This window comes from Aedes albopictus, chromosome 2, assembly GCF_035046485.1.
Source record: "Aedes albopictus strain Foshan chromosome 2, AalbF5, whole genome shotgun sequence".
NCBI lineage: Eukaryota > Metazoa > Arthropoda > Insecta > Diptera > Culicidae > Aedes > Aedes albopictus.
In genome coordinates, this window is record NC_085137.1 from 333,112,487 (window position 1) to 333,124,095 (window position 11,609).

Here is an 11,609-nt window from a genome sequence, read left to right on the forward strand (position 1 = left end):
ATCATGTGACTTGCTTTTCAATTTCTTGTGCCAAAAATTTACACGACCAATAACGTAATCCAACCGCGCAATGTTTGTTTACGATGCAACATCAAACTCCGTTGGTTGTTTGTGCAATCTTTCTAAGTTGACTTTTAGCCTGCGATTTCAATATTTTAAATAAAATTATGCAGTAGTTAGAGTGCCTGGATGAACGAGCGATGGATGTCAGCAAGCAGCATAATATGATTCTCTGGGATCCTGTTGACAGAGAAGTAGGTGGTTTGTAATGTGCCCACGCGGAGGAGGAAGGCATCCGGATCGTGACCCTTTTCTAGTGGAAAACTGTTATTTTTTTTCTGTATATAAGGTGATAAAAAATACGACTAAAACGTAATAAAGTTATACTCAAATGATATTTCTAGTCTTTGTTTCTTTCATAGCGGAAAAATCTTGGATTGTAGGGTTCTGGGAAACGAGTGGTTTGAGGTTAGGTTTACGACAGGAGACGCGTGCTGTAAAATTACAAGCTCGCTGGAGTCTGAATCGTGTAAAAATAAAAGCAAACCTAATTATGTGTCATTTTGCTCGCTGTTATATGTCGGAGTTAAATGACACAAAATTACATGGGTTTTTCGAAGTGTGTAGTCTTTGATGCCTCCTGCCGGACGGACTCTGACGTGTCGTTGAACCAAGCACTGATGGTGGGACCTGTCGTTCAAGACGATTTGTACGCAATATCCCTTCGCTTCCGAATGTGTCAGCAAGCTTTCGTTGCAGATGCAAAAAAAATGTATCGGCAGATTCGTCTGCATCCATCGGATTACCCGTTGTACCGTATTCTTTGGTGGAAGTCCTCCTTGGAGCCTCTCAAAACGTTCGAGCTCACCACCTATGGTACGACTTCGGTGCCGTACTTGGCCACCAGGTGCCTCCTCGAGTTGTCCAAGCAAGGAGCAAACGTTTTCCCTCGAGCTACGAAGGTTTTAGCCGAGGACTTGTATATCGACGACATGCTCACAAGTGTTGATGACGAAAGCGATGGAGCAGAACTCTTCATCCAACTTCGGAAGCTGCTACACTCTGGCGGCTTAAGCTACGAGATGAACCGGAATTACGAGATGAACGTTCGATGCTGTGCTTGGAGACACCGTCAACTATCAAAAGTCTAGAATTGATCTGGGAACCATCTAAGGATCTGCTCCACTATTCCGTTCCAAACGGACGGTATTACAAGGCGTACCGTGTAATCTGACACGCCAAAACTCTTCGACCCTCTACGGTTGATTGGTCCTGTAGTAGCTCTGGCGAAAATCTTCGTGCAATCTGTCTGGCGAACTTAGAGTTCTTGGGACGATCCTCTCAACGACAGCCAACAGGAGTACTGGCTGGCATTCCGCAGCAATTTGGAAGCTTTGTCGTCGATTTCCGTTCCTCGTTGGGCATCTACATCTGATCCGTCTCCAGTGCGTTAGCATCTCTGTTCGCCTCTTGACTGCCATATCAGCCCCGCCCGGAGATACGAAAAGGCAGAAAAAGGTCAGCCTACCACGTCTGGAACTATCAGTGGCTCTACTCTTGGGCCATCTTTACTCCTTTACGACCATTCTTCTGGTCGGATTCCACGATTACGCTCCACTAGATAAACTCGATTATTTCAAGATGGAAAGCTTTTGTAGCGAATCGTGTTTCCGAAGTTCAACACCTGACGCACCTGGTGTATGTTTCGCTCATGTTTCGAGCTTGGAAAACCCCACGGATATAATCTCCCGTGGGATGGAACCGAGCCAGCTAAAGGATTCGTACTGGTGGACCGAACCTTCATGGTTGAACCAGACGTCACGTTTCTAACCTCCTGTAGTCCAAGCCGACCCTTCGAAACTCTAGAGGAACAAACAGTATCGCTACCCATCCGGGTCCAGGAACCAAACGAAATCTTTCGCTTGCGTTCATCCTTCGTTTCGTTCTGCGTGTTGGTGCGCTCCGATCCCGGAAGACAGAAAGCACCCGATGATCCTTACCGCGCGGCGTCATCCGCTGACTGACAGCATTTTTCTACTCCATCACCTCAAACATCTACACACCGGGCCACAATTGCTTGGATGCTTTCGACTGCTGGGAGTTTGTACCGGGAAACTTTTTCGGTCTTCAATCTTTGAAGCGGTCAGAACTAGAGCAAGTTTTTTACGCCCGACGTTTCGATTGTTTATTCAATCTGTGCGGTGCATAATGTGGGAAAGGCGTCGGATCGGGTATCCTCACGGGCCGTCAATCCTGCTACTGGCTAACAACCAACAGGCCAGAGATCAACCAGTAATCCGTGTGCAGGGTCGAACCGGTGTCCGCAATAGATTGCCTCGGGTAGGGTCTATTTGCAGAGCGGAACGATGGGACACTGTTAGGTTCTCTTGTTGGTGCTCCAGCAGCGGAGGGATCGACGCAGGCTTGCAACAACGTGTCCGTCTGCAGTCGCACCGGTGTCCACAGTAGATTACCGCGGGTGGGGTCTAGCTGTAGATCGGAACGAAGGAACAACGCTTGTTGCCTTGACGGGTATCGCTCGGGTGAGCAACGGGACGGGTGGACTGTATCTCAGCGGCAGCGGTATCAACAGCAGCAGCGGATGGCAGTCGAGTGGAATCGGGATGCTCTTCGGTGAGAATGAAAATCCGGGTTTTTCTACTAGAACAGCGTTTATTCGCGATGTTACGTATTAGGCGGTTAAAAGAAAACTGAAACTCTGCACGCAAAGTGGCTTCTCTATATAATGCAATGGTTGTTGTTGTGTGCGTATACTTTATAGAAATCAGGCTCCGCCCATCAACCAAACGGTAACAAAAATATTGGATGGAACATTCTAGAAGGTCAGTTTGTGTCAGTTATTTTTCTTATTGATATCGTGAGAAAGGTATTGTAGATTAATTAACTTATAAATAAGGTTAACAATGCAAGGGAGCAATGGGGTAAAACGGTATGGGCATAACGGGGTAAAATGGACAACAATATACAAATATGATTTTGGGAAACACAAATGAAAACAAAATAAAAAAAAACATCGTTTTGAACCGAACACAATCTTTCTCAAGCTTTTGGTTTTCATCAATTTCTATTTTACTGGATAAAACGGAAAAATTAGCCAACGGTTCACTACTCAGTCTTGATTCTAACTATTCTGTGTTAGAATCTACACAAGCCCGGAGGAATTCCCGAAAGTACACCACTATCATTTCCCGAAATAACTTCTTCAGGAGAACCCGATGGAGTTTCTCAAGTAATTCCCGAAGGATCTCCTGCAGGAATTCCCGAAAGAACTCCCAAAGGAATTTTCAATGGAATTACTGCAGCAATGCGTGATAAAAATCCTGGAGAAATTTCCGAAGGAAAACCTGAAGCAACTCTAAAAAAACTCCTTCAGCTAATCCTGATGGAGCACCTCAAGAAATTCCAGAAGTATCTTCTAGCTAGATGATATCATGAAACACACGAATTATTTTTTTGAAGAACATTGTTCAAGAAAACCTGGAGGAATTCACGATGGAGTTTCTGAAGGTGCTCGCGAAGGGACTCCTGATGGAATTCCCGGAAGAATATCTGAATAAATTTCTGAAAGAACTCCAGGAGGAAGTCCCAATAGAATACATGGAGTATCTGAAGGAACAGCTGGAAGATTTCACCAAAGAACTTTATTAGGAATTCCCGATGGAACACCTGGATGTATTCTTGAAGGAACTTACAGAGAAGTTCCTGAAGGAACTCCTAGAAGAATTCCCGAAGGAACTTAGGAATTTCTCGATGGATCTCCATGCTGGAGCGATTGAACTATTTGATCGCTATAGTTCAGCTACATTGCGCCAAATCAACTATGTGACTAATGAGAACAATCGTTGCCTTGAGCTTTGTTTTGTCAGTGCGCAAAATGTTGCCCCGTTCATCTCGATCGCCCCATCTCCACTGGTCAAACAAGTAAGGCACCATCCCGCGCTGCTCATCTCCCTGAGTGATCGCCGTGCTACTGAGATGAAAGGAATTACAGCTGTTTCTTACGACTTTCGGAAAGCCGACCATGTCAGCATTTCGGAGTTTCTTGCTTCTATCGACTGGTTAAACGTTCTGGATGGGCGCGATGCTGGTAAGGCCGCTCTAACTCTTTCCAACATAATTGGACACGTAATTGAGCGACATGTCCCTAAAAAGGCACACACATATCACGATAAATCACGCGAGCTTCGCAGACTGAAGACTGGGAAAAGGGCTGCACTCAGGAACTACTCGAAATATCGCACGCTTCCCTTGCGGGAGCACTACCTAAGACTGAACTCCGCATACAAAAGCAAAATTCGGAACAGCTTTAGACGTTACAACCTGGGAATCCAGCGAAACCTAAAAGCGCGACCAAAGTCTTTCTGGAGATATGTTAATACTCAACGGCAAGAATCCGGCTTCCCTTCAACTATGACCTTTAACGGCGAAGTCGCCGCTGGTCCTGAAAAAGTTAGCCAACTTTTCGCTAAGAAATTTGCGAACACTTTTTGTGACGAACGTATTTCGGACGACTCAGGCTGCTTCCAATGTTCCTTTGGAGGTAGGTAACAACATGAATTCACTAAACATTGACGACGCAATGATATCTGCAGCCGCATCGCAATTAAAATCATCATCAAACCTCGGCCCAGACGGTATCCCGTCTATTTTCGTCAAGAAATTCATCGACAATCTTCTTGTTCCTCTTCGGCACGTGTTTAACTTGTCCCTTTCGAGCGGGGTGTTTCCGCCCATATGGAAAGTTGCCGTTATGTTTCCTGTCCACAAAAAAGGTGACCGGAAGGACGTGAACAATTATCGATGCATATCATCTCTATGTGCTATTTCCAAGTTATTCGAACTCGTAGTTCTGGATCCTCTGTTATTCCATTGTAAGCAGTATCTGAGCGATGACCAGCATGGCTTCATCTCGGGTAGATCAACCACGACAAATCTCTTGTGCCTCACATCTCACGTCACAGAAGGATTCGAGGCATCTACTCAAACGGACGTTATCTACACTGACCTCTCTGCGGCATTCGACAAACTCAACCACTCTATCGCAGTTGCCAAATTAGAAAGGTTAGGAATCAGCGGAAATATCTTGCGATGGTTCGAGTCGTACTTGGTCAACCGAAGATTCACCGTAGCAGTCGAAGGCTTTTGTTCTAAGGAGTTCCTCGCCTCCTCCGGCATTCCGCAAGGAAGTCATCTGGGACCACTAATATTCCTTCTGTACTTCAATGATGTAAACCGCGTGCTGAAATGTCCCCGCCTTTCCTATGCTGATGACCTGAAGGTTTACTTGAGAATACGTTGCCCTTCCGAAGCAGCTCGGCTTCAGCAAGATCTGAACAACTTCGACCAATGGTGTACCTTAAGGTGAAACGTCAACAAATCCCATTGCAACTTTGCATACAAACTTTAGAGGCACAAATCTGACGAACGAGGCCTCGAACCAAGCCGCACTTGTTTATCCTGGCTTTGCTCACTTGCAAAAAGAGGCAGCTTTTCCAAATCGAGCGCATTTGTTTACGAATTTTCAAGATTGGTGCTTTTGAAAACGTGAGTAGGGGTCCAAGTCGGCCATTGTGGCAGCCATATTGGTGTTCTCTGAAGTTTCTCCTTAAACTGCATGGTGGTCAACCCAGAAAAATGTTCCATCATCACTTTCGCTCGAATCCGTAACCCCGTCATTTTCAATTACATGCTTCACGATAAAGTAATCCAACGTGTGGATCGCATAAAGGACCTCGGAGTTATCCTAGATGACAAGCTGCAGTTCAATTGCCACGTTTCATACATCGTGGAAAAAGCGTCCCGGACATTGGGGTTCATCGTTCACATCGCTAAAGACTTCACCAGTGTGTACTGCCTCAAATCTCTTTATTGCTCGTTGGTTCGATCAATACTTGAATACTGCTCGGTTGTATGGCATCCGTATTATCAAAATGGAATTGAGAGGATCGAGTCCGGCCTGAACAGCGCACTAATGGGCATTCAGCGAACTTTCAACAGGGCGGCATCAGTGTTTGATTTCAATTTTAATCGTAAGAATGTTCGTCGTAGCTTTTTCGCATTTTTTTCTAGATCGGATGACGATTAGTATAGGTTGCAACTCATGTTTTTTGTTGTACAAATTTCTATGTTTAGTTTAAGTTTTATTCAACCATTGGGACCATTGTTGTCTGTTGGTATTGTCCATTAAATAAATAAATAAATAAATAAACAAATAAATAAATAAATAAATAAATAAATAAGGAACTCCCAAAAGAACTCCGGGGGAAATTCTCAAAGGAATACCAGGTATTTTTTTCGAATGAACTATTTTTAAAAATCCCCAAATGAAACTCCTCAAGGAATTCTCGAAGGAACTTCTGGAAGAATTCCAGAAACAACTCGTGGAGTAATTCCCGAAGAAATACCTTGAGAAATTTCCTCATAGGAGCCTAATATGAATACCTGAAATACCTCCTACAAAGATTCCTGAAGGAACTTTTCGAGGTATTTCAGAAACAACTCCTGGAGATAATGCCGAAGAATTTTTTTGAGGAATTCCTGTAGCAAAACCTGACTGAATTAGCAATGAAACTCTTGCAGGAAGATCTTTGTTTTTCGCCGAATAAAAACTTCGTGGAATTCCCAAAGACACTCTTTGAGGAATTCTTCAGACGGCGATATACGTACTTTTTACACGTAGGTAAATGAAAGCATGTACGCATATGGCCTCCACTTTAGCATCCTATTCTACATCATATGCGACTTCGTGTTGGCTGGGTATAGAGAAAGTTCTGGAAAAATTTCCGACAGAACTGAAGAAAGAGCTGTCGATGAAAATCTAGGAGAAACACCCGAATGAATTCTCGAAGGAACTCATGGAGGAATTCTGGAAGGCACTCCTGGAGTAAGATTTGGGGGAAATTTCAAATGCGACTTCAGAGGGAATTCTGCAAAGACTTCCTTGAAAAACATCCAGATGATTGCTCCAGAAGAACTCCTGAAAGAATTTTTGGCGGAACTCTTAGAGCAACTCCCGAGCAATCTCCTTGAGGAATTCCTGAAGAAACTCCTGAAGTTATCTAAATGGGTTTTCCTAGAAAATCCCCAAAAATTTTTCTTCAAAGGAAATTTGAAAAGAAGTTCATACTAAAGGAATATCCGAAATAATTTTATTGTTGGAGTCCTAGAAGAAATCGCTGCTAATAGAATCACAGAAAGAAGTTTTGTTTTCGAAATCCTATATGAAATCCCTTTTGCCGAAATGCCAAAATGGATCTCTGTAGAAATAATCCTAGAAGAAATTCCTGCTTGAGGAATTCCAGAAGGGATTTCCAGCTAGTGCAGTTGAGAAAAATAATCCGAATAATTCCCTAATTCAATCCGGAATATTAGCAAAAGGAATCCCTGGGCGAATCCCTGTTAATAATTATAAGTGGAACTCCTGCTCCAGGGAATCCCTGCAGGGATCCCCAAAGAAACCCGTTGATGAATCCCAGAAATAATTCCTGCTGGAAGAATGCCAAAGCTAATTGTTGTCGAGAATTGTCAAGAGTTCCTGCTGGAAGAATCCGGAATAGAAAAAAGATCTCCTGGAATGCCAGTCATTTGTTTGATTATTTTGAGTCCGCTTCGATGAATTCATAGATCCCGAACAAATTCATAAATCCCGAACAAATGCTAAATAGGCCTTTTTCTCTGGTAATACCAATATTCTTCCTGAATTTGCATATATCACTAGACACGATACAGATCAGGTCAGTAGCAATAAACTCTCAAACCACAGACGTAATAAATTTCATAAAAACATTGTGTCTACGACGGGCTTGGTGGTGGTGGGCTTGGTGGTCTAGTGGCTACCGCTTCTGATTCGTATGCAGAAGGTCATGGGTTCAATCCCTGGCCCGTCCCTTTCATCCTACTTTGTACCTTTCTATCCACTTCCTCTCTCTCTCTCTCTCTCTCTCTCTCTCTCTCTCTCTCTCTACATATACAACTTATGTATATTCATATGTTCATAGCTATCGCTAGAACCAGAAACGAATTGAAAAAAAAAGTCGTTTCCCTCCCTTCCAATTTCCACTCACAGCACAGTGTATATAACGCCTACAAGTTATGCAACCAAAGCGTGCTGTGCCGCTTGACCATATTCACCTCATTCACCACACAATCTTATCACCTTACGAACACTATAAATAAACCCCTATCCATGGATCGCATCACCGACCCAACGGTGACTCCCAGATTTCCCATCCTTTCCGTCTAACAAATACCCCAGTCCGTGCTGCGTTGTGGGGATGCAGAGGTGATCTCGGTCTTTAGTAGCAACAACCAGCACACTCTAGCATCCCTTTCCCTTCCCAACTGACTATAAGGACGTGGCCGGCGCCGTTATTGATCAAACATGTATGAGCTGCTTAAATTGCACTTTGAGAATAAGTGGAGTGTCCCAGCCCTTATTCATTTGGATCTCAGTGCAATTGGTACCAGCTCAGATTAATCACGGAGTAGCAACCATTGACATGTATAGTCAGATTTGATCGTTGATCCGTTGATCGTTTGATCGTATGATTTTTTAAACAAACGGCTCATATAGCACATCTGGACATTTTCAACAAAATTGGTCATAACTCAGGAACGAAAAAAAAACTGCGATTTTTTTACAGGATATAGCTTATACAATTTCTGTTCAAAAATATTTTTTTGGGAATTTTTTCGGACTTCGAAAATAGTTTTCCCGACTTTTCCAACCGATTTTCCTCAATAGTGGAATATTTTGTGGAAAACAATTTTTATTTTGCATTTTTTTGAATTGCTGGGAAAATTTTGCTAATGATTTCACAAAAAAATGTGTCTACGATGCTTCGTTCTTGAGTTATAATTTGTCAAAGTAGGTGGTGTCTGTGGAAAATGTATGTTTTCCACTGAAGTTTTCCGGAAAATTAGACGACTCTGATTTTTTTTCAATTTAGTTTTTGTTCATATATATACGGACCCTACCTATGAAAAAAAATTCATTAAATTCTGAGAACCTTCGTACCAATTTGTACGATAATAAAAAAAATCCCCGCGTTTTGCTCATTTGAACAAGCGTCAGTTTTCTGCGTATACTATGATTGAATCATCCTAGAACAACCACAGTGATGGGGAAACAGCGACTCTCTCTAGCGTTCAATGCTTGTACTTCTATTATAGTACTAGTCAAAGCCCATTCCCTGATAGTGTCACTAGAAACCAGTGCTGTTTCTTCTAATTTCCATTCGCAACCGCTTTATGAGATAATAAAAATAGCAGCTGCAGCTATTTAAATGGATTTACTGAACCATAGGTAAAATTAGGAGAACTCTCTTCATTCATAAACTTTTACTGTCTTGCTTCGTGTGTGTAGTTTTAATAGATAGCAGATACACTGAGCACATCAGGCACTTGAAGTTTCAATAAATTAGTATCCATTTCATCGGATTTCACTCAGTACGATTCCCAACGGAAGCCACAGACAAAAGGGCCATAAGGGTCGACGAATCGGTCCAGTTGCTGAATTTAATTTTCCGGAGAAATCCTTTCTTGAACGTTTTTGTTCGTACGCGTGTAATAGTGAGTGAAGAATCGTTTTAAATTCACCTCTAATGATTTGTGCAGACGAAAAAACGTTTCGACTGAATGGTTGCGGAAATTCTCGCACAATGCTCCTTCCACTTCTGCTGATGGTGGTCACGGTGGTGGTGGCATCCTCGTTGACCACAACAGCAGCCTCTGAAGCTAAACCGCGGTCAAACGCGGTCCTCGATACTTCTTCACAACCGCTGAAACGCATTGTTGGAGGATCTTCCGCTAAAGCCAACCAGTTTCCCTATCAGGTGGCTCTTCTTCGGCAGGGGACTTTCGCCTGTGGTGGTTCTCTGATCACCAGCAAGTGGGTTCTCACGGCGGCGCATTGTGTAATAAGTGGATATCTAGTGTAAGTGACATTTTTTTAGGCAGGGAATTGTTTGAAAAGAACATTCCATCTCCGAATCATACAAGTGATGGTCCTTTTTTCCTATCTTATCTTATCTAAATCTTATATTAAAACTATCTTATATACATGTAAAATAATAATATAAAAAAACACCCAGGAGCTTATCAGTATAGAAAATAGAAATGCTAATGCAACTTCCTTTCTCAGAGTGCAACCATCACAGATGGAAGTGTTAGCTGGCACAGTTAACCTTAACAGCGGTGGAGTGCGTCGCAGCGTTCGCAGGATCATCCCTTACGAGAGCTATGGATTCCCTCGAAACGATATAGCCGTAATGGAATTGCAACAAGCATTCCAAATGAGTAGCTCAATTTCAGCGATTGCTCTGCGCAGGACGGCGGTTCCCAGCGGCAGCACTGTAACAATAACCGGCTGGGGTCAATTGCACGCCAACGGACCACTTCCAAACGTACTGCAGTATAATCGGGCAAAGGTTGTATCGAAACTTGCCTGTGCTCGGGAATATGGAATAAACTTTGGATTAATTTGCTTGAGTTCTTCAGTCAATAATGGCGTTTGCTTTGTAAGTTAATTTACTTGGTTTTCATTATACATATGTAGAAAATTTTCAACGAGTTTCCGTATTTTTTCAGGGTGATTCTGGTGGTCCAGCAGCTTACAACAATCAGCTAGTGGGTGTGGCTAGCTTCGTCTCCTATATGGGATGTGGAACATCAATTCCGGATGGTTACGCACAGGTTTCTGATTTTGTTCAATGGATTGAATCAAAGATCAATTAAACTGAAAAGGACTTATTATTCGCATAAATTTGCATTTCAGTTCACACTGCTACAAATGTCACTTCGACATATTTAGATTCAATAACCTACACATCATTCCAGATGCTGCCTGCCACTAGACCAGTATACTGCAGTAAACTCACTCTGTTTCAAATAGGGTATGAGCACCGGTTTTGGCCAGTCTAAGGAAAATACTCTTTATAAATATAATCAATGATCCTATGAAAACTACCGATGTGGTTAGTTTTGATAGGACCGTAAAAGGTTTGAAACTCTTAACTTAAGGCTCAACTAACTATCATTCAGTCATCAGCAATCATTAATTATTCAAAAGCAGTTTTCTTGCTCTAAATAAAAAAATGGCATTGAACAAGGTTTCCCTGTTATCCAGATGGCGACTCGGGTAGTGGACGTATTTTGGCCCAGGGCATATATTGTGGTACCCCCTGGGGTTTTTTTTTTATTACATTTACCATATAATCTCTAACAAATCTTAGCAAATGATTATTGAAACTTCAATAATCATTTGCCAAGATTTTGTAGAGATTATATCAGGCCGAACATTTCAATAGGTCCCTATCTGCATTTGAGAGGCTCTCTTTATTCACTTCTCTTTCAATTATTGCAATGTAATGGTACACTTTTCAACTACTTTTGCAGTATAATCAAAAGACGATGGATTTGACCATCGTTCAATGCAAGGAGATAACCATAATTCAAATGAACAGCTGAGATATTAACTAAAGAGAGGGAAACTTCAAAGAGAGCCTCTCTTCTGCAGATTGGACCTTTAGACATGTTTGGCCTGATGTGGTAAATGTAAAAAAAAAAACCCAGGGTGGGCCAAAATACAT

General features: G+C 42.4%; 2 protein-coding genes across 3 annotated transcripts in view; one reads left to right on the top strand and one right to left on the bottom strand.

Annotated features, from left to right (window-relative positions):
- LOC115259196 (uncharacterized) overlaps positions 1-11,609 on the bottom strand; it is a 242,305-nt gene that overhangs the window by 98,320 nt on the left and 132,376 nt on the right. The gene's annotated exons all lie outside the window — the stretch shown is intronic.
- The window catches only part of LOC109431602 (testisin), a 7,263-nt gene continuing 4,692 nt past the window's right edge, over positions 9,039-11,609 (top strand). Inside the window, exons 1-3 of the mRNA XM_062854741.1 lie at positions 9,039-9,955; positions 10,163-10,538; positions 10,609-10,752. Coding sequence (XP_062710725.1) covers positions 9,624-9,955; positions 10,163-10,538; positions 10,609-10,752 — 852 coding nt within the window. The 5' untranslated portion in view covers positions 9,039-9,623. The remainder of the gene's footprint in view (positions 9,956-10,162; positions 10,539-10,608; positions 10,753-11,609) is intronic.